General features: G+C 58.8%; 1 protein-coding gene across 1 annotated transcript; it reads right to left on the reverse strand.

The window, feature by feature from the left end:
- Positions 1-2,718: 2,718 nt before the first annotated feature.
- Positions 2,719-26,645, reverse strand: KCNJ4 (potassium inwardly rectifying channel subfamily J member 4). The gene is made up of 2 exons (XM_027108259.1): positions 26,375-26,645; positions 2,719-4,574 (listed from the first exon to the last, which is right to left on the reverse strand). The coding sequence occupies exon 2, from the start codon at positions 4,533-4,535 to the stop codon at positions 3,198-3,200; it is 1,338 nt and encodes a 445-aa protein (XP_026964060.1). The 5' UTR covers positions 4,536-4,574; positions 26,375-26,645; the 3' UTR covers positions 2,719-3,197.
- Between the last annotated feature and the right edge of the window lie 1,301 nt (positions 26,646-27,946).

Raw genomic sequence — 27,946 nt, forward strand, 5'->3', positions numbered from 1 at the left:
CCAAGCTAGTGATATATATCTAAGGTTCTTACACCCCCAGATTCAGCGATCCCCCCTATCTCGGTGCCGCCAGGAGCCGGGAGTGAAGTGAGAGATCAGAGGAGCTGCCTGCCAGGGAGCAGGGGAGGGGAAGGGAGGTGGGAGGGCTGTGAAGGGGAGCAGGTGGGAGAAGGAAGGTGAGTCAGCGCAGAGCGGAACAGCAGGGCTTTGCAGCCTTGGAGCCTCCCTGCAGCTGCGTGCTCGCCTCTGGGCTCTGGGCTCGCACCCCTGTGGCCCCCGCTCCCCCATGCCCACTGTCACAAGTGTCTGAGCAAAGTGGCAAACTGGTGACAAGGAAGGTGTTCGGGAGGGACCTTGAAGTGCTTCCACATCACTCTGGGCGGGAGGCCCTCTAAGGGGGGCCACACCCCTTCCTCTCTTGTCCTTATGGATGGAGGGCGGGGCGGCCTCTAAGATGTGCTCCCGGTTGAAGGTGCTGTGTCCAAGGGTGCCTGAGTCTGAGGTCTTCTTTAGCTACCGCTGGCAGCCCAGGGCACCAGGGCATCACTGAGATGAAGCAGGCAGGAGAGGATGAGATAGACGAGGTCCTCCCAGGGGTCTGCAGGGCTGGATGGGGTGGGGGGAGAGACCCTGGGGTGCTCCCACCTGGCGCTCTTCTGAGAGCATGGGCAGGTGAGTGGCTGCACTTTTGTCTTGCTGAGTGGCCCCTGTAGGCCCTTCGAGGCCCCCAAAGGTCACAGGTGCACTCTGGGATATCTGGGTGGGGGCAAAGGAGGAAAAGAGGCAGCCCCTCCCCCCTCTCTTAGCCCCTGCCTCAGGGAGGACGGGAGGCCAAGGGGAAGCCAGCCCCTGGGCTTCTGACAGTCTTCACCTTGGTTCAGGCCAACCCCTTTGTTCTCTGGGCCTCGGTTTCCTCTCTGAGACCAAACCCTTGTCCCACCTACCTTGAAAGGTGTTATGCAAATAAGAGACATTGTAATGAGTTGTTGGGGACTTGGACCCCTTTCTCCAGGAAAGAGGCCTCAGCTTCTCCTATTAAACTGTTAAGGCATGTGGAATGCACCGTGATTTACCCAAATGGCCAAATGTTGCCTGATGAAATGTGGTCGTTCACAAGCAGCCAACAGCGCTTCACAGCAGGTGAGCCTGCCTCCTGGTTCCCTGTGTTTCCTGAGAGAGCTGGCACCTTTGCTAGAAGATTCCTGGGAGCAGGGAGGGTGCCCTCTGCTTCCTCATACTCCAAATGCTGGGTACACAGTTGGCCTGTAAAATAGACTTAGAGCTGGAAGGAACCCTCAAACTCGAAAGTTCTGTGCTAGGTGAGTGATCATGGCCACAGTTCCACCGGGTGTGCACACCCTTTGCAATGGGACGTGACCATGCTCCCGGGGAGTGGAGTCAATTTCCCGCCCCTTGAATCGTGACCGGGATTAGCCAATAAAATGCAATGGAAGTGATGTTATACAAGTTCAGGGCTGGGCTCCAGAGACTTTGCAGCTTCTGCCTTGACCCTCTTAGGCACCAGGAAGGGATCTGGTAGAGCCAACTGGAGGAAGAGAGGCCACTGGAGGAGAACCGGGGCCCCCCGTGCCCCCCACCCCCACCCCCGGGCCAACAGTGAGACCTACCGCCCAACCCATGAGTGAGGCCCTCATGGATCTTACAGCCAGGCTGATCTCCCCGCTGAGCAGGGCTGCTAGAGTGAGCCCAGGGAAACCAGCCCTGCTACAGCACCGCAGAAAGAATAAACCGTTGTTGTCTAAGTTGAGGGTGGCCTGTTACACAGCACAGGCTAACTGAAGCCCGGGGCGGGGAAGGGACTCACCCAAGGTCCCACAGTGAGGCAGAGACCAGGTCTGACTATGACCAGGTTTCCCCGCTGCCCCCTAGAGCCCTTCCCACCACAGTGTCCTGCAGCCCAGTTAACCAGCACAGCCTGGTGGGGGTGGCTATGTGGGGTGCAAACCGAGCAGGCTCTTCCCACTTCTCCCTGAGTCATAAAGGGTTGGCTGCCGTCCACACAGGCTTCCCCTGCCCATCATCACTTAGGAAGAAGATATGGTTCATCCCATTCTAAAGATAGTGAAGCTGAGCCCAAGAGCTGATGGGCAACTTGCTGACAGCCACATAGCTTGTTAATAGCAAAGCTCTGACTCAAACCCACTCAAACCTCTTAGGGCCACTTAGGATCCTTCCCACTGGCTCCCAGGAAGGAGACCAGCAGGTGATGAAGTTCCCTCCAAGGGTCAGTCTCTCAGGGGCACAGACACATACACAATACACACAAACCTACCCCCCCCAACACAAACACATCCCATACACACAATACACACATACGTACCACACACAGACACGCATCGTGTTGGTCTCTCTCTCTCTCTCTCCGTTTCCCTCTATCTCTCCTTCCCAACCCTCCATCTTCAATCAGCCTACCGCTAATGGACCATATACTTTATTAAAAATATATAGTTACAAACTCCATTGTCAACCCGGGCTGGGCCTGCAGGCCCAGAGGGCCCACAGGGAGGGATGGCCCTTACCCTGCTCCTTGAGGTCCCACTTCCGCACCCAAACCCAGTACTATCCACGGGCCAAGAGAGCTGGCTCTGAGGGTCTCAAGGGACCAGCCAGCTGGGCAGGGGGAGGTTGGGCTTGAGGGGTGCGGAGTGCGAGGGTGCACCTCCTCGCCCTGCAGGTACAAATGGCAGAAGGTGGACGTGGTACCTCCATCTCTCCATTTATAGATATTTACGAAAGAAAGTCATGAGCAACAGACCACAGTCATGCAAAAGAAACGCACACCCCTCCCACCCCCTCAAACTAACCACCGGCCCACCCCGGAACCCCCAGATGCCCACCCCCCGACAGTCCAGCCGCCTTCCCCAAGGTTCTGAGAGCAAAGGGGGAATGTCCTTGAAGGGTCGGTGGGGAAAGGGTGGTGGGTCTGGGGTTCCTGAGCCGCCAGTGGGTAGGTGCTGGAGAACCCAGGCTGACCAGACCGAGGGTCTCCTGGCCCTTTCCCAGGCCTGGGTTCTGGAGTCAGTAGGAAGGGGCCTCCCAGTCTCTGAAGCCCCCAGCTCTCTCCAGAAGGTCCATGGAGCCAGGGTGAGCCACTGTGTCCTGAGTGCGGTGGAGGTGTCCTGGCAGCCCACCCCCGGAAGAGGCTCTGGTGGGAAGCGAGAGGGCGGGCCTGGAGGTCAGATGGCGGACTCCCTGCGGTAGGAGATGTTGTCCAGCGGGAGGGTGGCTTGCATGCGCTCCAGATCCAGGTGGCTGCCAAACTCCAGCATCCGGATGATGCCCGCCTCCTCCTTGGAGCCTGCCTCCAGGCCCAGGCCCGCGGCCACGGCGGCAGCGGCCGCAGCCTCCTCCTCCATCTCCTCTTCCTCCTGGCTCATGAGGGCCAGCTCATTCTCATAGCAGAAGGCACTGGGCGGGGGCGGTGGGGCGGGCAGCACGGTGATCTTACTCTCCTGCAGCTCCCGGGCGGAGCAGCAGGGCGTGCCGGCCACCTCGTAGGTCTTGTGGAAGCGCGAGTAGTCCACCTTGTAGTGGCTCTTCTCCTCAAAGACCACGGGCTCGAAGCGGTGACCCCATAGGATCTCGCTGGCCAGGTAGGAGCTGCGGGCCTGGGTGGTCATGGCCGTGGCCTCCACCATGCCCTCCAGGATGACCACGATCTCAAAGTCCTCCGACTCCAGCTCCTCCTTGCCCATGCCGTAGAGCGGGCTGTCCTCGTCGATCTCGTGGACGATGATGATGGGCGACACCAGGAAGATGCGGTCCAGGCCGATGTCGTAGCCCACGTTGAGGTCCCGCTGGTCCAGCGGCAGGTACTCGCCCTCCTGGGTCATGTAGGGCTTGATGAGCTGGGCCCGCACGTGGGCCTCCACGATGTGGCTCTTGCGCAGGTTGCCCACGCGCCACATCAGGCAGAGCTTGCCGTCGCGCACCGAGATGACCGCGTGGTGGCTGAACAGCAGCGTCTGCGCCCGCTTCTTGGGCCGGGCCATCTTGGCCATGATGGTGCCGATCATGAAGGAGTCGATGACGCAGCCCACGATGGACTGGACCACCACGGCGATGACCGCCAGCGGGCACTCCTCCGTCACGCATCGGAACCCATAGCCGATGGTAGTCTGCGTCTCCACGGAGAACAGGAAGGCACCCAGGAAGCCGTTCACATGCATGATGCAGGGCTTGGCGGCCGCCGGGGCCGCCCCGCCGCCTCCCGCCACCGGGGCCCCCGCCGCGGCCCCCGCCGGGCCGGCCTCCAGGTCACCGTGGAAGAAGGCGATGCACCAGAAGAGGAGGCCGAAAAAGAGCCAGGAGACAAGGAAGGCCGCGGAAAAGATCATCAGCATGTAGCGCCAGCGTGTGTCCACGCAGGTGGTGAAGATGTCCGCCATGTAGCGCTGCGACTTGTTGCTCAGGTTGGCGAAGTAGACGTTGCATTGGCCGTTCTTCTTGACGAAGCGGTTGCGGCGTTTCCGCCGGGGCACGTGGGCCTGCCCGTTGCGGCTGTGCCCGTGCATGTCCTGAAGCCGGCGTGGTCACCTGGGAAGACGCAGGGCCTGCGGGGGAGAAGCAGACACGTGAGACGCTGGGGAGCGAGTGGCTGCCGTGGGAGCAGCTCTCCAAGGGCCCCCCGGAGTCCGGGTTCCAGGGCTGCAGGGACCCCACCCAATGATGCTCAGAAGGGGCAGAGCCTGGACTGGGACCCAAGGCTTCCTCCACCACGTGGGCAGAATGTTAAGGTGGTTCTGACAACAGGGAGGGAGTGCCTCCGTGGCTGGCCCAGCTCCGGGATCGGGGTCTGCCAGACCAGAAGCTGAGGCCACCGGGATCCAGGCCCTAGTCCCAGCCCCTCCCGCTGCCCCTCCTCCCCCACCGAAACCTCCTGTGCCTGCTCTTCCGGGGGCTTCCTGATGCCCATCTCGGCACCGCCCTCACACTGTTTGTCCCACGTGCCCTGAGCAGAGGAAGAGGTGAATGCTCTGGGCCCCGCTCACCTCCCTGGGCTCAGCCTCTGCCCTTCTGGGTCTCTCGGGGGTCTGACATTCTCCTGTGCGGTCCAGTTCGGCAGCCACTGGCCACCTGTGGCTCTTACATTTAATTAAAATTAAATAAAACGTTAGCTTCAGTTCCCCGGCTGCACTTGCCACATTTCAAGGGCTCCGTAGCCACATGTGGCTAATGGCCACCATACTGGACAGAGCAGATGCAGGACATTTCCATCATTGCAGAAAGTTCTACTGGGCAGTGCCGGGACCCACAGCCCAACGTCAGTTCCTGTCCTGTCCCCAAACTTGTTGGGAGCAGTGGTGGGTGAAGACTCCAGTGTGGTGGTCAGGACGGACATAAGGGGAGGCCTGATTTTTGGCTCCCGTGTAGGCATCCCTATTTCCATATCACAGGTGAGGAAACGGGGGCTCAGAGAGGGGAACTGGCCTGTCTAAGGCCGCACAGCTGGTAAGTGAGTCCAAGTCCAGGTGTGTCTAACTCTTCAGCCCCCAGGTGCTGTCAGTATTGCTGAGTTCGCGGTGTGAAGACCTGGGGTGGCGGAGGCAGACACACCACTACCTAGCTATGTAAACTCAGGCAACTCATTTCACCTCTCTGAGCCTCAGTTTCCTCAGTTGTAAAACGGGGATCAAAACCCTACCTCACAGGACCCGAGGAGACAGTAGGTGCTCAGTTAAAGCCAGTTGCCCTCCTGCCTTCTTTCCCGCTTCCTAGAGCAGGTGAGAGGCAGGATTTGCCTGTCAGCATCCCCAGCTGTTTCGGTGGAGGTGGCCTCTCACCCTGCCGGGTGGCGGGTGTGCCAGCTGGGCCCACGGAGGGCAGACCTTCCCCTCACCCTCCCCTCCGCTGGGGCCCCAGGAGAGAGATGGTGCCGCCCAGGGCCCCAGCGGATGGCAGGGCCGGGGCTGGGCCCGGGCCCGGGTTCCTAGTAACGTTTTGGCCCAGAATTATATAAGGCTGGAAGTTTCTATTTTCTGTTCTATTCTTCTTCCTGATCTAATTGTGCATCTGTGGCAATGTTTATACACTTCCCCGGTTCAGGACAACTTGGTTGCCGCAGCAACCGGTGCGCGCCAACGCTGTAATTTAGAGATCAACAGCTTCAGAGCCTGCCTCTTCCTGGGAGAAACTCCCTCTCTCAGCCCAGGGAGAGTGAGCCCTGCCCCCATCTCCTCCCTCCCCTGCGGTCACCCTATCCTGACTCTGGGTTCTCCTCCCTTTCCCCCTTAAAAGGAGCTCCCTGGATCCCACAGTCCTGGATTGAAGTCCCAGATCCACCATGTAACTTGGGCAAGTTACGTGACTGCTCTGCACCTCAGTTTCCTCATCTGGAAAATGGGACCAGTGAGACCCCTCAGTCTAAAAGACCTAACAGGTAATGCGGGTGTGCAGGGCTGGCCCTTAAGAGGTCATGATTTTAACTGGGCTTCCCAGACCCTCTCTGCTGCCTCCCCTAGAGTCCCAGCAGCCAGGGCCCCAGGGTAGCCCTGAGGGCACTGGGGGCCAGGGGCGCCTTCTAGGCTATAAATGGCTTTCAGAGAGGTCTTCCTTCGCTCAATACATCCCTCTCTGCTTTGTCTCACCATCTTGAATGCATCCATTAGCACCACAGAAGGAACCAGAGCCCGTAGGAAGGGTTTCAAGATCACTGATTTCAAGACCCTCATTTTACATCTGAGGCCAAGGAAGCTCAGAGCTGAAATGAACTCGCTAAGGGTCCCAGAGCAGGTGCGCCAGCCCTGAGCAGTCCCCTCACTTCCACTCCTGGAAGGTCCAGGAGGTGCTCCTGGGAAGAGGAGCTTCCTCTCTGGAGGGGGTTGGGGTAGGACTTCGGGGCTAGGGAAGAGAGGGCACCAGCCCAGCCCTGGCAGGCCCTGGACCCACCAGCCTCAGGTCTGCAGGATAGAGAGGCAGAGGGGACAGAGCGTAGCAACCTGCGCCTTTGGTGGATGAAGACCGTGAGGCCCAGAGAGGGTAAGGGCCCTGTCCAAGGCCAGACAGGGTGCTGCGGGGCCCTCGATCTCTGCCCAAAGGAATTGGTCCTGACCTTGGGGGTTCATCTGGTGCTGCAGGAGAGGGTTCTTCATGGGGCTCCCCTCACCAGCACTGCCCACTGTTTCCCATCCCTTAGTGGAAGTGCCAGGAGTCTCAGCAAAGCCCCAGGACGAGGCTCTGTACGTCCCTACCCCCTACACTCACACCCTCCACTTCAACACCGCCCCAGCCCCTGCCCTTCCGTCGCCCTAATTCCCCATCCCCAGCACCCACGTGTAGCCCGGGGGGCGGGGGGGGCACAGCTCATCTCCCGGCCCCACGCCTCCTCTCCCGGTCACAGCAACCGTTCCCCGAGCCCCTGCCCTGGGCCAGGCCCGGGACCACCACCGTTGTGCCCGCTAGCTCAGGCGGTGCTCAGAAACGTCCACTCCTGGGCCTTTGGGAAAGCTGCCTGCGAGCACAGGTGCTGCCACCAGGTCCGACACTCCGCCATGGGCAGCCCATGTGTGGGGCGTCCCCCTGAAGACCCTGGGCTGGTGAGGGCCCAGCCCCTCGTCCTCAGTCACCTGCCCAGATACACCACCACTCCATCCATCACCATAGCCCCTGCACAAGAGCGGGCGGTTCAGCTGCCGGCACCGCACGAGGATGACACAAAGTGAGGGGTACGGAGCTCGGCCAGTGCTCGCGGGTCACGGCTGCCAGGAGACGGCCAGCTTTTCTGTCCCTTGTTTGTCACACGGGGCTTCCTGGCGAAGGCACAAGGACCCAAGGGAAAAGTGTGAAAGAGAAAGGGACAGAGATCATGGGAGAGAGGCGACAGGCATTGAGGATTGGGTACCATCTTCCTCCGAATATAGATGTTTTATTAAAAGAGAGAGAGAGAGAGAGCAAGGGTGCCCTAGCTGTTCAGGTGCCTGTACCATGGCTACAACTAAGTGTACTTTTCTGGAAAAAGGGAGCTGGTCTAATCCGCTTGCACCGAAAGTGCCCTGTGCGCACACACTGGGGAACAGGGTTTCTATGGTGGGGGCCCGGGGGGCCGGGCGCTCTGGCTGCCTTGCTGGGTGACCTGGAACACGTCCCTCCCCTTCCCAGCCAGGCTCTCCCTCCTTTATTCTAAGAGTGCAGCATCTTGTAGGGTGAACGTTCTTTCTTTTTGGGAAATAATGGGGATGGGCGATGCTGGCTGCGTTTTGAAATGTAATGTCCTTTCTTAGCCAAGTGAAGAATCGACAATGCTGTGCAAGTTACCAACTCTTTTTTTTGTTTGTTCTTAATTTTGCTGTGCTGTGAACATCTGGATCCTGGACAACTAGGGAAACTGAGGCTGAAAGCAGGGCTGTGGCACATGAGTCAGCGGCTGGCGATGGACACCTGAGCCTCAGGGAGAGAGTGAAGGGGACCAGCAGGGCTGTCAGCTCACTGGCACCGTCTCTATCCTGCTCCTTCCTGAGGAGTTAGGGAGGGCTGGACCCTGCCTGCCAGGGGGTCCAGAGAGGCAGGAGGGCCACCCCGCACCTGTGTCCTCTTAGGTTTTCCCTATGATATGATGACACCAAATGCCCCCTCCTTGCCCACAGCTCCCTTTGCCGAAAAAAAGCCAATAAAGTGGCAGCAGCCTCAGCAGTTTCCTGCAGCCTGGGAAGGCTGTGCAGGCGAATCTCCCCACGAGCACCCGCCGCCACTTGTGGGAGTCACGGTGGCGTCTGCAGGTGCGTCACGCAGGCCCTCTGGCCCCAGACAGCAGCAGCAGCGTGTCCCGAGGCCCAGGCGGGCTGGCCTGGCCGCACTCGGCCCCTAGACGGCGGGCGGGAGGGGGCAGAAGCACACACGTAGGGGGTGCTTAGCCCGCCTGCAGGCCTTCAAGCACCCCACTGATGTTGGGTGGGACAGCAGGGGAGGCGGAGGGACCTGCCGGAGGTCACACAGCTCAGAGTGGGGCCCAGCTGAACCCGTCATCCCTCGGTGGCCGCCCTCAGAGAGGGAACACTCTGGAAGCGCCAGCTCTATGCCAGGCGCTGTCTGGTCCCTCTTGCTGAAACATCACTACAACTCTTTGTTAATTTAACAAGCATTTATTAAGCACCTACCACAGCAACAAGCAGGGTTATTATTTCTTTTCCCAGCTGAAGAATCAGAGGCTGGGGGTGGGGGTGGGGGAGTAGGGACGGGGATGGGGTCACACAGCAGGTGTGGCAAAACCGGGATTCCAACTCAGGCCTGGGTGGGTCCAGGTCCTGGCTCACCCTGGTCCCCAGCCTCTGGCCTTCCCTTTACCTCCCACGATGCCCTGTTGAACCCGGACCCCCTCACGCCTCTCCCCAGCTCTCCAGCCTCAGCCCAAGCCCCCTCTGTTCTCTGAAGCCTTCCGCGGCTGCACTGCCAGCCGCCAGCCCTGCTTCCTCACAGCCCCTTGACCCTCACTCGGCTTCTTTTCAACTTGATGAAAATAATGTGCTGGTTAAAGCCTCACATTCGGGGCTTTAACCAACACATTAGGCTCCCAGGCTCGGCTCTGTCAACCTCCTAGCGTGTCCTCTGTGGACCTCGGTTTCCTCACCTGCAAAATGGAGACGATGCTAACAGTACCTACCTCACCTACGTAACAGAAACATCAGCTGAGGGTTCAACAGGGCATTGCAGGTAAAACACAGTGAATGAGATGAGATGAAGATGATGATGATGATGAAGATGACGGTGTAAGAACACTGGCCTGGGAGACCGGAAACCTGGCTTCAAGTCCTGGCTCCACCACTAACTGCTCCAGCCAGGGGCTCCTTCTCTCCATCTGCAAAATGGGGGACCGTAATTGCTCTCTGGCCAGAGAGCTGGGAAGATGTAATGAAGTAAGAGCCCAGCACAGAGTCTGCAATAAGGCGGGTGATCTGGTGTGCGTTCTTGAGTCTGATGAGTCCCACTCATCCCTGAGTCCCTCTTGGGCCTGAGGGGAGGCTGCCTCTTCTAGCAGACGGCGCACCCATGGGGAAATGGGGGCGGTGCAGGGCCAGGGGGTGGGGGGAAGAGAAGATTTCCCTGGAGGAAGTGGAAGGAATTAACAAGACTGCCCCAGCCTTGTGAGGAGCACAGGGCCTGCCCCCAACCCCAGCTCTGACGGAGGCCTCTCAGGCCTGGACTACCTGCTTTGGCGGGGAGGGTCCTTGCATCTCACACACACGGGGATTTGGAGGAGGGAGAGGACTTAAGTGCAGGCAGCTGTGCTCCTCAAAGAGTAAGAGGCGGCTAAGGATGGCTCTAGCCATGGGGTTGTCCCACGGTCCTCTGCAGGCCCCTGTCCTGCTCCTCAGACCCTGGGAGGTCTGACTACCTTCTCTCGATGAATCTCCAGAGCCCAAATCTTCCCCCTCCCAGGGCAGTGGCTCTGACTCTGGAGTCTCTGTACCACTTTCCAACTGTGTGACTTTGGGCAAGTTACTTAACCTCTCTGGTCCCTGCACGCCTCATCCTTAGGTGGCTCTAAGAGTATTCCTTACCTCATAAGATTATTCTGAGAGGTAAATGGGATCATGCACAGGTGCCCAGCACAGAGTAAGTGGTTGGTAAGTGGTACAAATCACTTCAGAGGCTGAACAGTCCTTCCCTCGATCCCCTCCCCTGGATTTCAGATGTCATGACCCAGAGCCCACCCTGCACCCATCACGCGGCCCCGTCCAACTTTTCTTCCAACACCAACACTAGGGAGCAGGTGAGTAAGAGCAGTGGCCTCAGACTCTCACAGAGCTGGGCCGGAAGTGGACTCAGTCCCGTCTGGCTCCAGCAGGATCTTTGACCTCTAAGCTTCAGTGCCTTCATTTACAAAGGAACCCAGTAATGCCTACCTTGCGGGGTGGTGTCGTGAGGACCAGAAGCAGATTGTCAATCGTCATAAAAGTGCAGGCCACACCGTGGGGGCTCAACAGACTCCCTTCCTCCCCCTCACCTTCTTCTGACCCCGAAATCCCACTGCATGCGTAGCCCCTCCCCCACTGGCCAGCAGTGTGACACTGCGAAATCCACACGGAGCATTTAGTGTGCATTTGCTCTGTGCGGGCACTGTTCTGAGTGCTTTACGCTGATCAATTCCTGCCATCCTCATTCTGACCTCAGAGGAAGTTTCCGTTTTCATCCCTACTTTATTTATTTTTTAAATTTTTTGGGCTGCACCACGTGGCTTGCAGGATCTTAGTTCCCTGACCAGGGATTGAACCTGTGCCCCCTGCTGTGGCATTACGAGTCCTAACCACTGGACCGCCAGGGAACGCCCCATCCCTACTTTAGAAGTAAGATAACCAAGGCACAGAGAGGTTCGGCAAGTTGCCGAAGGTCACACAGCTTGTAAGTAGTAAAGTCAGGATTTGGAACCAAGCAGTTTGATGCCAGAGCACATTCATTAGACACTCTGCTCTCCTGCCTCAGAGAAACATGGTTGTATCAAAGTTTCTTCCACTTAGTAAACATTTATCACGCCTGCCCTCCTTTGTGCCAGGTTCTGTCCAGCAGGTCCTACTGGGAAAGGAGAAACTGGGTCATAGGGCAAGTTGGAGCCAGGAACTGGGTCCCTGATTTGAGGTCCAGACAGAGCCTAGACACACAGGTGACTCTGGGCTCCAGAGGGGCTCTGAGCAGTGTGGGGTGAACTGGCTCATTCCTCCAGCTCTACAACCACCGCACCTCCCAACCACGCAGCCAGCCAGTGAACAGGTTTAGAAAGCAAATTCCCCAGAATGTCCAGACGGACCTTCCAGTCATGGCCAAATGGCAGGAGCTGGTGGCTGGAGGACAGAAGGGCCACTGCCTCAAGCTGCAGGTATGCCCTGTGCTGCATTGCTGACGCCTGGCCCCTGCCCTGATAGATGGAGGGCTCCCTGCTCCCAAAGGAGCCTCTTCTATTGGCCAGACAGTCCCACCAAAGAGGCCCCCCAGACACCTTTGCCCTCTCCCTATAGGAACTTGAAGGCAAAAGCGGATCCCCGAAGGCTTCTCTCTTCCAGAACAACCTCTGCTCCCTCGCTGGTGGTGGGATTCAAGCCCCCACTGCCTTGCTGTGGCTTCTAGGGACCTGCTCTGCTGCGTGCTCATTCCTCACAGGTGCTCACTCAGTTACTACTGCACACTTGCTGCGGGTCAGGCACAGGCTGTGGACTCACGCAACTTATGCCTCGGTTGCGGAGAGATGCTATACACGTAACAAGCATTTGCACAGGTGACAGCCATCAGCTGTGGTGAGCTGCTTGAAGGAAAATTATGGTGTGACGTGAGAGAGAAGAAAAGGGGCCGTAGTTCGATGGGGGTCCCCGAAGGCCTCTTTCAGAAAATGACATTTAAACCGAGACCTGAGTAGTAGGTGGGAGCCAAGACAATCGGGAGAATTGTGTATCTGTGTGGAAGAGGGGTGTAGAACATTCCAGAAAGAGAATCTGCAGCAAGGCCAGAGAGCAGGACTGAAGTGAGCAAGAGGGAGGGTCGCCCAGGATGAGGCCCCAGAGGTGAGGGGTGGGCAGGGTTTCAGAATTCATCCTCATGGCTATGGGAAACGGGCAGGTGGTGAGGTTTTGCCTGGTTTGATCTTTTAAACCATGTGACATCTTTAAGACAAATAGGAATAAGCTGTAATATAATAAACCCTTGTGTGTTCACCACCAGGCTTCAAAAATAAAACATCCTCAATATGGCCCCAGTGGCACCCCTGCCCTTGTCTGGCCCCAGAGGTCTCTGCTGTCTGATCATGGGGCACACACTGGAATGAGATGTCAGGATGCTTTGTGGGGCACCGTGGAAGCTGCAGGCCAGCGACAGGGCTACCGCTGCTGCCCAGGCAGCTGATGACGGTGGCCTGGAGCTGCCAGGGTGGTGGCAGTGTTGCTCATGAGAAGTAAAGAGATTGGGGACACATTCCGGACAGAGAGCCCCCAGGTGTGGCGATGGACTGGGTGGGGGGTTGGGAAGAGGGGTGTCAGGAATAGGTAATGGTGAGATGCTGAAAGAGGACCAGTTCCTAGTGTGCAGTGGCCTTGGAATGTCCACATCGGGAAGTCCACGGCATGTCAGCCCCCAAGATCCGGACAGAGCTAGACTCATTCGATCGTGCACACCTGGATGAGGCTGTAAGTTGTAAGAGTGGATGAGATCGCCCAGGCAGGGATGCTGGATGGGAAGAGAAGAGGGCCTCAGACCCAGCCCCGAGCATCTCCGGCACGCAGAGGAGAACCTGCCTCTGCAGATGGAGGCCAAGGGGCAGAGGGAGAGGATCAGCAGGACAGAGGCGCCCCTGAAGCCAGGAGAAGAGGGAGTTTCAGCAGAGTCGCCCAGGTGGCCCTGACCAGCCCAGACCACCTAGGCCAGTGGTGCCACCTCCTTTTCCCCATTCGGGTGCTCCCTCTCCCTGGCCAGAAAGGGTGAAGACTCCTCATGGGCAGAGGAAAAGGCAAGGTGCTGCGCGGGGTTGGGGGCGGCAGTGGGCAGGAACAGAGGTGACTTCCGCACAGCCCACAGCGGCCCTCCAATCCCAGCTCCACAGCCAGGGGTGGGCGTGATCACTGCCAGCCCCTCCCCCCCATTGCCTCATCCTGGGCTTCTCAGCAAACAAGACTCCAGGAGCTGGAGCTGCTGGTCTGGGAAGAGGGTCTCCCAGAGTTTGGGGGGTGGGGGCTGATGCCCCCTCACTCACACAGGATTCCTTGAATTCTCTGCTGGGCTCACAGGCCGAACCTAAGAAGAGGTGTGGGGAGGAGGGGGAGTGGGTCGGGGGGTCAGAGCCAAGTGCCAGGGCGAATTCAGCCAAGGCCACCCCGGGCAGCTTCGGAGAGCCGTGCGATTGCCTGTGACACTTGTGTGGGCTCCTGGGCCTGCAGACACTCACGCACTCAAGGAGCCAGGCGCCTGGTTTGCCCAGCCCAGACTGGAAGCAGCCCAAACACAATGGCACGCCGCGAAGCCAGTGAAAAAACGAGGGGGAGCCCGGTAGGAACCGGTGTAGGTCTTCAAGATGTGTTTTTTTTGTTTTGTTTTTTTTTTTGCGCTACGCGGGCCTCTCACTGTTGTGGCGTCTCCCGTTGCAGAGCACAGGCTCTGGACGCGCAGGCTCAGCGGCCATGGCTGACGGGCCCAGCCGCTCCGCGGCATGTGGGATCTTCCCGGACCGGGGCACGAACCCGTGTCCCCTGCATCGGCAGGCGGACTCCCAACCACTGTGCCACCAGGGAAGCCCTTCAAGATGTGTTTTTAAGTGAAAGAAGGTAACCATGATGAACACTGAGCCATCATGAGCCATACATATCTACCATTTGTATAAAAAAGGAGAGAAAAGAAATTTATAGATACACATCTTTGCTTTTCTGTGCTTGTCTATGGATGGAGACCCAGGAAACTGGTGACACTGGCTGCCTCCGGGGAAGGGAAGCAGGTGCCTGGGGGAGGGGTGGGAGGAAGAATTCTCACTGTATTCCCGTTTGTGTCTTTTTAATTTTAGAACCATATGAATGTATTACCTACAAAAAAAAAAAAGACACATAGAAAGTTTTAAAACTAGTGTGTACCTATGTGTATTTTCTGAGAAGGGTCATAGCATTCATAAGATCCTCAAAACGGACTGTGACCCCAGAAAGCCTGAGAACAAACACTTCACTTTGGTACTGAGTGGCCATGGAAAAATGTCTTAACCTCTCTGAATTGCATCCATAAAAAGGGGAGGAACAACACCCACTTCATAGGCATGTTGCCAAGACGAACAGTGACAGTGGAGGGTAAGGGGTTATAAACTGCAAAATGCAAAAACCCTTTGTGAAGGGGATGACTTACCGTCCCTCCAGTCCTCTCCGCTGCCCCCTCCAGGGCACCTCTGAGCCCACGGTCCTCCCAGCAGTTCTGATGGAGGCTGCTGGCTCACCCTTGCCTCCCTCCTCAAGTCCTCCAGGCCTGAGGGCCCCTCTGCAGGTTGCCCCTCTCCCAGCCTCTCTATTCAGAACCCATGCAGTGTCCAGGCTCAGCCTTGACTAAAAATACCACCCGGCCCCAATCGCCCTCCAGAGACAAGCAGATTTGGCACCTGCTCCAGTGTCTGCTGGGCGTCTAAGAGGCATCACAAACCCAGCATAGCCAAGATGGAAGGATCGCCCCTCCCCTGCCTTCCCCATCTCTGTCTGTGACCTCCTGGGGGCACTGCTCAGGCATCACACCTGGGCATCATCCTTCAACCCTCCCCGAACCCAAGAGTCATAATAATGGTATGATAACTAACATTTAGTGTTTACTCTGGGCCAAGCCCTGGCCACTCCTTTGACCCTCGTGACACCCTGGAGGTGGGCACTGTTATTTTCGTCCCCACCGGGAGTTCAGGAGCTTCCCCAAGCAGGTGAACCGCAGGAATGGGACCTGGACGTGGGCCCCATGCCCAGTCCATCCAGCCTGCAGCGCCCTCCCTGCCGCAAGCCACGTCATTGCCGACAACTGCATGGGGTCCTCCCTGAGCCTCCCTGCCTCCACTCCCCATGCAGTCCGTCTCCACACAGGCTGAGGACCCACGTCACTCCTCAGCGTGGAGCTCTCGGCTTCCCACGGTGCTGTCCTGCCCTCCAGTCTCCCCTCTCCACTCCCACCCCGACCCCCGACCCCCGACCACTCGGGCCTTTCTTCTTGCCCCTCCTGGATGAAATCCTCCAAGACTCCACTGCTCACACCTTCCCACCATTCAGGTCTTGACTCAAAGGCTGCCGCCTCCGAGAGGCCCCCCAGGTATTCTCCATCTGCGTCCTGGTCTTCCTCACAGCATTTATCCAATCCAAACTGATTTCACCCACAATCTCCGCAAGTGCCGGGACCTCAACTCTCTGCTTCACCCCTGAACCCCAGTGCCTGGCACAACGCAGACACTTAATAAACATCCGACGACTGTCAAAGAGACGAGGTAATTTCAGCCTGTCATAATTCCCGTGAAGGACCTAAGCAAGGGTGATGTGACAGAACGGGACCAGGGAGGAGCTATTTTTGTCACCGGAGTTAGGGAGAACCTCTCAGTGGAGGTGGCCTCTGAGTGGAGACCAGAAGGAGATCTTCTGTGGTGCTGGAGCGGGGCAGGACGTCCAGGGCCTCGGGCCTCGGCCTCACACGCCTACGGAGCACTGGCTTCTCGGCAGGTGTCCCCAGGTGTCCTCCCCGCGGGGCGCCCAGGGTCCTAGGCCCAGAAAAGCAGCTCCAAGGACAGGAGGAGGCAGTGCCGGGGCGGGGTCAGCAGGAGAGGGCGCAGCAGACAGGCCTCGGAAGGGCCGGACCGCGGCAGGAGCACTCCTGCTCATCGGCAGCCGTGAGGACTGGTGCTATCAGAACGCCTACTACGCGCAGGGAAAGAGCTACGTGCGCACCCGTCACCTCTGACCATCTGCCAGCCGGCTCCTGAGGCCAGAGACTCGCAGACTCCATTCACTCATTCATTCATTCATCACCCTAAAAACACGCTGAGCTGGACGGGCAGCTGCCCTCCTGCCTAGTGTGTGTCCAACACAGCCCAGGGTCGTCCCTCGGAGGGCACTCCATAAGTCACTGTGGAATGAGTGAACACTAACTGAGCACCTGCTGTGTGCTGGGAGAAGAGAAATGAGTCAGACACCACCCTGCTTTGCTGAGCTCCGCAGGTAAGTATGTGAGGAGGGCAGAAAGGATCCTCACGGCCAGAGGGCTTGGAGAGGAGGTGGCCAGAAAGACACGAGGCAAACAGAGAGCTCAAAGACAAAGCAGGGCTGGGGGGGGCAGAGAGCGGGACCTAGGCCCCAGGGTGGGGTGGTTGACCAGGAGGCTCGGGGGCCTGGAGCTAAGTGGGCTGCTGGGCAAAGGAAGGAAGGTCTGAGGACAGAAGAGCAGTATCCTGCAATTCTCAGCACTTATGTTCTTAGGAACCAAGCACCCTGGAGAAAAGGAATCTGGACGCTCAAGCCTTCTCAGTGTCGCCTCCAGGATTTCTATACAAGGCAGTAAATTTCAGACTTTCTGACCAAGACCCAGAGTAAAAACATACTGTAGGACTTCCCTGGTGGTGCAATGGTTGAGAATCCGCCCACCAGTGCAGGGGACACGGGTTTGAGCCCTGGTCCGGGAAGATCCCACAGGCCACGGAGCAACTAAACCCGTGAGCCACAACTACTGAGCCTGTGCTCTAGAGCCCGCGTGCCACAACTACTGAAGCCCACGCACCTAGAGCCCGTGCTCCGCAACAAGAGAGGCCACCGCAATGAGAAGCCAGCGCACTGCAACGAAGAGTAACCCCCGCTCACTGCAACCAGGGAAAGCCCGCGCACATCAATGAAGACCCAACGCAGCCACGAATAAATAAATAAATAAATAAATCTATATATTTAAAAAAACATATTTTACATTGCTACTCATCATACAATACAGTCCATATATTTTAAGAGATGAAACAAGAGCATCACTAAATAATACCCTCATTACATACAAGTGCTTGAAATTTTCTTTTTTAAAAAATTAATTTATTTTATTTTATTTATTTGTGGCTGCATTGGGTCTTCGTTGCTGCACACAGGCTTTTCTCTAGTTGCAGCGAGTGGGGGCTACTCTTCATTGCGGTGCGCGGGCTTATTGCTGTGGCTTCTCTTGTTGCGGAGCACGGACTCTAGGCGCACTGGTTTCAGTAGCTGTGGCATGCGGGCTCAGTAGTTGTGGCTCGCGGGCTCTAGAGCACGGGCTCAGTAGTTGTGGCACACGGGTTTAGTTGCTCCGCGGCATGTGGGATCTTCCCAGACCAGGGAACGAACCTGTGTCTCCTGCATTGGCAGGCGGATTCTTAACCACTGTGCCACCACGGAAGCCCGAAATTTTCTTTTTTATTTCATAAAAAAAAAAAAAAAGCGTAAGTAGTGGACTCAACTAACTCAATTTCACAACCACTAATGGGTCAGGAACTGCATGCAGTTTGAAAAGCACTGACCTTCGGGGTGCTTAGGAGCTGTGAATGGGTTGAGATGGGATCTAGGGCTTATCTTGAAGCTGCAACTGACCATTCTTGGATCATGGGCTGTGGGGGCACACAACTGTGGGGAGAGTTGTTGGAAGTCAAGGGGGAGTATGTGGAACAGACCCTTAGGGTCACAGGACCTCTGCACTGCGGTCCAAACAACAGGGACTCTGGGTTCTGGGTCCAATCCCTTTCCTGGCCCTGTATTAGAACCCGCTGCTATCCCCCTAACAGATGCCATTCAGCAGTTGCTTGCCCACCTCCCATGACAGGGGGCTCACCCCCTCCTCAGGCAGCTCCCTAGAGTGTGGGGAGTGAGGCTCTGCCGTGCGATTAATGCAGCTGGTGACTGTTAAGTCCTTCCCATGGCTGCCTTGTCTGTTCTCTCTGACCCCTGGCCTGTCATCTCAGGGACCCGGGCCAGCTCCAGCACGAGGCCATGGCCTGCTCTCTGCCCCACTTGGTTCCCTCTCCTCCCTGTGGCCCGGCTCCTGCCCCATGGCTAGGGGGTGGCCCTGGAGCCCAGCCAGAGAGAGGCTCTTTCCAAGGTCAGGTGGCCTCAGGATCTGCAGCTGCACAGCCTGGCGCTGGTGCTCAGCCAGGCCTGCCCCCACCCAGGCAGGTCTGGAGGGCTCAGCACAGAGGTCAGGTGCTGACACTCAACACAGCCAGAGGAGCTGTGTCTGAAGGTGATGACCGGGGACCTGGAAGTCTGCCAAGAGTGGCCACTGAGGGGTCAGGACACAAAGAAGCTCATGTCTACAACAGGCCATGTTATACTGCCAGGCTCAAGAGATCTTCCCAGCAACCCGCAGATGCAGAGGCACAAGCCCACCCTATGGGTCAGGGGATGGAGGCTCAGAGAGGTGCAAAGGCTGCCTAAGGTCACACAGCCAACTCAGGGGTGGAGTTGGACTTGAACCCAGACTTTCTGTTTCTCATCCACAGGCCTCAGCGGGGACTACTGAGGCCAGAAGAAAGAAGCCTTAGGGGACAGGCTAGATTCCTCAGACCCCAGAGTGCAGAGCCAAGGCCAAAGTGGGGGGCAGGTCTCAATTAGCAGAACCCTCTAGACACAAGCGGGCTGCCCCAGGAGATGGTGAGCTCCCCCTCAAAAGGGTGTGAGGGGCTCTGATGCCCATGTGCCAGAGTGACTGCAGCCTCGTCTGCCCCCGGTTCACGTCACCCACAGCCAGGGCCCCTCTAGCTCTGTGCCTGCCACCTCCCCTGTATGGCCTCGTGGAGTTCTCCCATTGCTGACCCCTATTCCATCTGTCCCCAGGCTGAGTGGCACCTTAACTCTTCGGGGGTCGGGGGAGGTGGCGGGCTAGACTTCTCAGGCCTACAATGGGAGAGGGTAGGCTCCTTCAGGGAGTTTGGGGTCGGGGTCGGAGAGGAGCTGCAGGGCGGTGGTGGGGTGTCCCAGAGGCCAGTAAAGCTTGGTGCCGGTTCTGCCCAGAGGGCAAACTCCCCTCTCCAGGCCTCAACCTCCCCATCAGTAAAATGGGACCAGCCCCTCACTGTGAATGTACCCCCTCCTCCCCGGCCTAGCTAAGGTCCCCTCCCATCCTCGCTGCCCAGGTGGAGCTGGGATGGGCTCCGAGAACAGGTGGGGCAGCAAAAGGAAGAAGCCAGACACTTCCCCCCCACCATCACCACAGGTAGCCCCTGTTTCACAGAGGAGCAAAGCGAGGTTCCCAGGGGGATGGGGACCTGGTTAATGTCACTCGGGATAAGTGAGTGATCCAATCCCAGGCCTGTCTTCCTCGCTCAGCTGCACCCACTGTGACAAGGGACTGCTGCCCCTGCCCCTCTCTCCAACCTAGGGGTTTCCCCAGGAGATCAGCTCATCCCCTGCATAGATACAAGGAGTGTCTGAGGGAGACAGAGGTGTTGGCAGCCCTGGAAGAGGGGAGGCAAAGGAATCAGAAGGAGCCCCGAGCTCTGGTCCAGCCCCAGCTCTGTCACCATCACTGTGTGACCTTGGGCAAATCACTGTGGTCTCTGGGCTCCATTGCTCCATCTCCCAGCAGAGTGCTGGAGAAAAAGCAGACACAGGAGCAGACCAGCACTGCAGGGTAAAGGTGGGGAGAGTGGCCTCCTTCATCCAAGACCAGGGGCTGTTTCTGTGCAGCTGTACCCACGCCCCACCGCATCTCCCCCCTGCCCTTCTGAAGCCCCCCCCCCAAGGCCCACCCAAGCAGGTCTAGACCCAGGCTGCCGGCTGATAGGTCACCATGGCAACGCCAACTCCCTACACAGCACCAGCTGGGGTCTGGACCACCAAGGACCACCTTCCTTGGTAGCCCCTCTCCTTGACCTGCCAATGCTCCTCATGGGCACCTCCCCCTGCTTACAGGCCAGATGTTCCGGCATCTGGCAGTAGGGCTGGTCAACGACTGACCAGGTAGTCACAGGCAGGACTGGGGGAACTGGCGCAGGGTGAGGAAGGGGAGCCCCAGGCTGGACGGGATGCCCCCTCCCTCCCTCAGAGGCCAAATGGAGGGTCGCAGAATGGCTAGAACTGGGACTGGGTGCATTCCCAGCGGGACAAACAACATGTGGCTCTTTCTACCCGTTGGACCTGGGGCAAACCCTTGCTTCTCATTGAGCCTCAGTTTTCTCACCTGAAAAGTGGGAGTGACGGCCTTCAGAGGGTGGCGGGGAGGTTTAAGTGAAGTCATGAATATAAAGTCCAGCGTAAAGCCTGGTACATTGGACCTTGTCCTCTTCCTGCAGCTAGACCTCTAGGAAAACCTTTGTCACCCCAGCGGCCAAGCAATAGCACCATCTATCCGAGCAGTTCGCGTGTATGAGATGTGAGTGAGCGGATGTGAGTGTGTGCAAGTGTGTGAGAGAAAGAGTGTGTGATAGTGGGCCAGAGAGTGTGCGAGCTGGAGGGGGTGTGTGTATTGGGAGGAGGTGAGGCAGGGGGATGCATGCGCCGGGGGCCACGGGGGCCGCACCCCAGCATTCCTCCCACCCATTTGCCTGGCCCGTGTGTCCTGAAAAGGAACAGGGGTCTTAGAACCAGGTGAAACCCATCAGTTCAAATTGAGTCCAGTCACTTTCCATTTGTGTCCAGCTGGTCCCTCCCCCTCGCTGAACCTCAGTTTCCCCTTCTGTGAACAGAGGGACCCACCAATGCCCCAAGTCAGGTTCAACACAGGGACCAGATGACGGGCCGCAGGCGCAGAACTGGCCCCGGCCTTTGGGAATGGGGGACTGAGACCCGGAGCAAGCTGGAGCGTGAGCTCCCCTGTCCCCCGGCTGCACCCCACCCACCACCCCGTCAGGCCCGTGTGCGCGCCTGCAGGAGCGCGCGCGCGTGTGTGACTCAAGGTCTATTCATAGCTGAGCTCCACCAGCTGCAGCGTCACAAGCAGAGGGGCCTCAGCCCATATTATTATTTCAATTACCATCTGAATTAAAAGTTTGAGCAGCTATCAGCCCACGTAGCGAGGAGAAGAGGGAGCAGGAGAAAAATAAAGATGAAAAGGAGAAGAAGGGCTGTGCTCGGAGATCCCCCCGCACCCCAAGGAGGACTGAGTCGCTGAGGAGGCTTAAAGGTTATGCCAACCCCCAGGATTCCTGCCCGCCCTTCTCCCAGGGCCCAGGGTCCTCACGGGAATGGGAGGAGCGCTTTGAGAGACAGCCCAACAGCAGCCACTTTGTAGAAATAGATCATTTAGTCCAGATTCTTGACCACGCAGATGGGCGTACTAAGCTCAGAGAGGGTGAGGAACTGACCTAAGGTCACACAGGGAGCCACACCCAAGGCTGCTGGCTCCAAGGCCCTCTCTTGCCAGACAGGTCCCATCTACAGTTCCTCCTGACCTCACAGGCTGTATGACACTGACATCTGTGGATGGCCCTGGGGCAGGACCAGGGAGGACAGAGGTGGACCTGCTATCCCTGCTGGTTTCTCTTCCTGCTTCCTCCTCCCTGTTCCCAAGGCTGGCTCCCTTACCCACGGCCCTAGCCTAGAGCCAGCACTCTCAGCCCTCTGCCAAAGCAGCCAGCAGTCTGCACTCCCAGTCCCAGACCTCACTCCACCATCAGCCCAAAGGCCCCTCCTTGCCCACTGGCACAGGGGACAGAGCCCTGGCTCATATCTAACTCTCCAGTCAGCTTTGGGCAGGCCATTCTTTGTCTCTGAGCCTCAGTCTTCCCCTTTGTAAAACGAGTTCTCCCCTTGGGCGCATGTCTATTTCTATGTCTTCAGAACAGAGCCCCCATGGGATCTCTGAGGGGGTGTCATGCTCTGGGGCGACGCACCACCTCCTGCCAAGCCCCATCCCAGGGGAGGGACGACGTTTTCCACTCTTTCCTCAAGGAAGTCCCAGGGACAGCCCCGGAGAATCAGACTCAGGCCCGGACTCAGACCCAGGTTCCTCCACTTCCCTGCTGTGCGACCTTGGGCAAATCACAGAGACTCTCTGAGCCGTGGCTCCCCCATCTGTAACACGGGGACCTCAGTTCGACATTGTGGGGTTGCTGGGAGGGTTAAATGAGAAGGAATTTGCAAAAGCTCCGAGCCCAATGCCTGGCACAACGACGTGAGTTTCCTTACTGGGAAGCCGGTAAGTGATGGGCGCTGCTTCCCGGCTCCTCCTGGGGGTATCGAAGACTCTCGCGATTTTGAAGGTGGGGATGCTATTCAACCTCCCCCATAAAGCAGGAGTCACCAGGGCAGATCGCTCAGTCGGCTCTGCTTGAATAGCTCTGGGAATAAGGAGCTCACTACTTGACAAAACAGCCACAGATGCACCTCCAGCTCTGGGAACCTTCTGGAAGGGGCCATAATCTTCCATCTGAACCCCAAATCCAGCCTGTCCCTAACTGGGACTGCCTGAAACTGGCTTGAAAATGAGCCTGAAAGAGAGCTCTTCAAATAGACCAAGTGAGGGATGGGAATAATGGCCAGGGACGGTGAGGATGGGGCAGCCAGGGAGCAGGAAGGGAACAGGGAGGGGGCCAAAGTGAGAACTGGGCCCTCAAAACTCCCGGGTCCTGTCCGGGCTGGCCACAGTCTTCCACAGGAGGTGTGTGTATCTGCCTGTCTCTCTGTCTACTTCCAGGCAGGGCTGGGAGCCAGGAGCCCTGGGTTCAGGCCCCAGCTCTTCTTCTTCCACCCCCAAACCATCAGCGTGACCTTGGCGGGGTGGGGGTGGGGGGTCCACTTCCCTCCCTGGGCTTCGGTTTCCACTTTCGTAAAATAAGGGCATCAGACCAGTGATTTAAGTGCCAAGCCTTCTGTCTGAACTGAAACGCTCTCCTGCCAATGGCTGTGTCAGCCTGCCCCCCACCTCCAGCCCAGCGTGCCGGGAGCCGCGGGGCCCCTCAGTGTCCGGTTTCATGCCAGAGACCCTGTCTCTTCCCCCGTCCCCCTCTTTCATGTCTAGTACCTCTTTCACATCTAGGGCTTTTGAGGGTTCTATCACCCCATTTTACAGGTGAGGAGATGGAGGCATAAGGAGGTAAAGTCACTTGCTCAAGGTCACAGAGAGCCACTCAAAATTCAGGCCTCCTCCCCTGTGCCCAGGACAGCGGCGGGACTCAAGGGCATCTTTTTTCAGGAGAGTCATCAAGATCTTGAATGGCCAACAGTTCTCGATACAGATGTAGACTCTGCACGGGGTGAGGGTAAGGGGGCTGCCCAAGGTCACACAGCAGAGCAATGACAGATCGGGGTCCTGAACCCAGGCTCCCCGCCTCCCAGGCCTCGCCTAGCCCGGGGGACAGCAACACGGCCTGACCTGCCCTGCCCTGGGATCTCCGAGATTAGAGCCCTTGTTCTGCATCAAGGCCCTGCCTGGCTGCTCCCGGAAGCCCCCAACACCTGGGACTGAGGGGGAAGAGTGAGCAGGAAGACAGGAAAGAAAGTTGAGGGTTGGCCGCTTGCCCCCCAGCCCTCTGTCCCTCCCTCTCCTTCTCTCCTCGTGCAAGGGGAGCGGTGGTGATGTAATGCACTCGGCTTTGGTCCCGATGCCAATCTCAGAAGAGAGACGACAGATTGCGTGAGCCAAATTTGGCATCCTAGGGGGAGAGGCATGAAAAGTGGAGATGTGGAGGAGAGGAGCGAGGAGCCTGGGGAGGCGCAGGAGAAGGCCCCCTGCCCAGCAGACCCCAGAATGCCTCCCTCCTTCGATGCCGGCCCCCACCTCCTCCCCAGCCCACCTGGCCTCGGGGCCTCCCCTCCTCACTCTGCAAGGCCGGCCTGGCTGCTGCTGGGACCCTCCAGGCCTGGTGCTGCCAGTCCTGCCCCCCCGACACACCGCTCCAGCTCCATTTCCCACCGCCGCTAGTCTCCTGGTTACCATGTTGCTGGTTGTCATGTCGCTTACATGTCCTCGTGACTCAGTGGTCCCCGCAGAGGGGCCCCCTCCTCCTCACACCCCCCTCAGCACACGCCCCCGCCTCCCCCAGATCCACATTAAGAACCAGCCCGCCCTGTAAGCCTACACTGTTCCTCCTCCCCTTCCCTCCTAGATCCTAAGCTAAGAAATTTTTTCACGGCACCTCCTAAAGCTACTTTATTCTCTGCTCCGCAAATGTCTGTTAAGAACCTACTGTGCTCCAGGCTTGTGTCAGCTGCTTCCAGAGACCTCACGTGGTCTGTAAATCACTTGGCAACCCAATGAAGTCAGTACCAGCATCCCCACTCTGCAGCTGAAGAAACTGAGGCTCAGAGAGGTCAGGCCAGCTGCCCAAGGTCACCCAGCAGAAATTCAAGGCCAGCTTTGTCTGCTCCCAGTCACCCCACCACTTTTTATGGGAGAGGAGCTTCTCTTTCAAGGGTAACCCAAAGGTTCCTGAGGAATAGCTCCCGAGCCCCAGCTCCCCCCTCTAATTCTGGGTACTCCCGTTCTTGGTCAGCCTTATTTCAGGCCATATTCCCCTCTCTCCATTAGCTGTGCATCTTTCCAAAGGTAAGATGAGTCCTTACTCCCATGTGTTCAGTGCTTCCCCAGCCTGAACAGCCCTCAGCTCATCTGAGCGCAGGCGCCCCCTCCTCCCCTTGGAGGTCAGTGGGACAGGGAAGAGTGTCCTCATTCCACAGATATGGAAGTTGAGGGTCAGGGAGGAGAGTGACTTGTCCACCGTGCTGGTTCCTCAGCTAGCTGAGATGGTTTCTAGAAGCCTAAATGGAGGATATACAAGGCCCACTGCCCAGCGTGGAAAACCCCAGAAAGAGCCCATCCTCCCAGTGGAGAACAGAGTAGAATATTCTAGGTTCAGCCCTCCAGACTCCCATTCGGCTGTGGGTCAGCTCAACAGCCAACAGCCTTTGCTCCTGCCACGCTGCACCTCAGCCTGTATCCTACCACCATCTTCGACGTTTTGTTCCCCTCATCCCAGGCCGAGCCAGGACCACCGTTTGGCTCTCAGGCCCCCCAAATCCTGCCAACAGCTCCAAAAAGCCCCAAAGCCCTGGAGGTCACAAGACTGGATGTGGGGGAGAAGCAGAACAGACATTTTACACACACACACACACACACACACACACACACACACACACACACACAGGTCTGGCTCCTCTCTGGGCCTTGCATGCGTGGCTCTTAGGCCTCCCTCCCTCAGCTCCCCGTTCCCTCAACCTGCTTCTTGACATCCTACTTCTCTTGAGGCCCTCACCTGCCAACTCAGCCAGGCCACCCTCCACCTGTCTCTCCCCCTCCCCCACCCTCTCCCCATCCCAGAGCCTAGGCTCTGGGGGCAAAAGTGTCATGTAGATGCTGGTTGGGGGACACTGCGCACCGGCACGGTTGCAGGGAAGTTTCCCTACTCCAGGGCTCGTTCAGACCTCTCTTTCCCTGGGGTTCTCCGTCTGGGAAGGGAAAAGCAGTCTTGCCTCTCTGCACAGCCTGTCTCCATCACTGTGAAATGTGAACTGCCTTCTTCTCTGGATACCTGTCCACCAACCCTAGGGTATTGGGGTCCAAAGCAGGTGCTCAAAACATGAGAAGTGGGATTTTGTTGTCAGGGCCATTTGCAAACAGGCCGCAGTTGGGGAGGTGGAAAGGAGACACAAGTCACCTGCCTTGAAACTCCTCCAACCCAGTGTGACAGCTGAGGGTGGGTAGAGGCAGGGAAAGGTCATGGCCGGGGCAGAAGGTCAAGGCCCCTTTCACTCACCTCTACCCCCCTTCCTGGCAGAAACCCAATCTCAACGCTCCCGACGACGACGACGACGGACAGAGGACAGAGCTCACCAGGTCCCGGGGAGTCGCCTGACCGCGCTGAACGCACGCCTGGCCGCGGGAATCCGGGTCAGGGATAAGGTGCTGAGCGGGCGGGGACCGAGCCGCCAGGCCCTGGGACACACAGACACGCACGCGGCCGGACAGACGACGGACAGCGCCAGCGGCGAGCGCGGGCCCGGCTTACCGCGGGGCGCAGGGTCCGACGAGTCTCCGGGAGGCGGCGAACGGGCGCTACATCCCAGGCGCAGTCGGGCGGGCGGCGTCCCGGGCGGGGAGAAGGGTGTCCCGGCGCCCACTCCCCGCGAACTCGGTGGGCCGGCCCCGCCCCCCCTCCCCGGCTGCCTGTGGGTCTGTCCGTCGGTCCCCGGGTCTCGCGGTCTCCGGGCCGTCCCGCGCCGCTCCCCGCGGGCCGCCCAACTTTCAGCGCTGCCCCGCGCCGCGCCCTCGGCGCCGCCTCGGCTTCAGCATCGTCGGGCCCCGGGCCGGGGCTCAGAGCGCGAGGGTCCGGGGACCCATGGCGCTGGCGCCCCCCGCCCCCGCCGCAGGCTCCTTCCCTCCGCCGCCCCCACTGTTCTCTCGCTGTCACTCCGCGCTGTCCCCCGCCCTGCGCTCCGCTCCCTGCCCCGCTGCGCTCGCCTCTGGCCCCGAGACCCCCGCGGCCGGCCAGCCCCGGCTCTGCCGCCACCTCCCCCGCCGCGCCCTCGGCTCTCTGTTTCTCCCGGTCTCTCCTGCCCCAGTCGGTCTCTCGGTCTCTCCCTGCGGGTCCCTGTCTTCGTCTCCGTCGCCTTCCCAGTCTGTCCCCTGCCTTCCTCTACCCCTGCCCTGTCTCTCCCCTGCGCGTCTCTGTCTCGCTCCGGTCCCTGCCTCTGTCTCTCTCCCTCCCTCCCACTCTCGGTGCGGCCCCCGCGGTCTCGGACCCAGGCCCCCGCCTCTGCCGCGTCCCCGGCTTGCCCGGGAGCCCGAGCTCCCGCCGCCCGCGGCGCGCCGAGAACTCCCAACTCGCGGCACGCCGCCCGGCTTTGCGAGACTTTCGCCCCTCCTCACACGTGACCCGCGCCCCACTGCGGAGGCCGCGCGCCCCCACCCCCAGCCCCGGAGCCCTGGGCGGCCCGCCGGGCCCGGCCCTGCCCCTTCTCCTCAGCCTAGCCAGGCATGACACCCCCTCCCACCCGCCGGCCGCGCGGGCTGAGCACGGGCTGGGGGCCGCGTGCTCCGCTCCTGCCCGAGATCCTGCCCGGGTTTTCCTCCTCCCCCCAGGAGCACTCCTCCCAGAACCCATTCCGAGGGTGCGCTCCCGGGTTTTCTCGCCCCCCAGGGGCAGGTGGAGAGGGTTCCTCCGTGCTGGGAAGGGAGTGGGTGGGAGAGGGTCGCTACCGGCTTCGGTAGCGCCGGGCCACTCCCCTCTATGGTCCCCTTTCCCTCCTGAAGAACGGGCAGTTAAGGACCCTGCACACCCCGCTCCGGGAGACGGAGGTGTGGACCTGCTGGAATGACCCTCACAATCGGCTAGGTAGCACCGCCCCGTTTTACAGACTGGGAGACTGAGTACCAGAGAGGGTCACAGGCTTGCCCAAGGTCACCCAGAGGTGGCAGAGGCGGGTCAAATCCCAGTCTCTCTCTGCGTCCGTATTACCCCAAAGTGTCTTTATAAGGGAGGATCGCGCCCTTTTCCTTCTCGCCCTGAGTGCGCTCAGGTCTGGGCCCACACTCTGGACTGCAGGGAGAGGACCCCGTGCCTCAGCCCCTGGTGAGCCAG

This window comes from Aethalodelphis obliquidens, unplaced genomic scaffold (assembly GCF_003676395.1).
Source record: "Aethalodelphis obliquidens isolate GAN/ISIS:26980383/991018 unplaced genomic scaffold, ASM367639v1 scaffold8, whole genome shotgun sequence".
Taxonomy (NCBI): Eukaryota; Metazoa; Chordata; class Mammalia; order Artiodactyla; family Delphinidae; genus Aethalodelphis; species Aethalodelphis obliquidens.

Bases quoted from the DNA above. Each gene is read 5' to 3' on its own strand.
- KCNJ4 (XM_027108259.1), bottom strand. From the start codon at position 4,535: ATGCACGGGCACAGCCGCAACGGGCAGGCCCACGTGCCCCGGCGGAAA.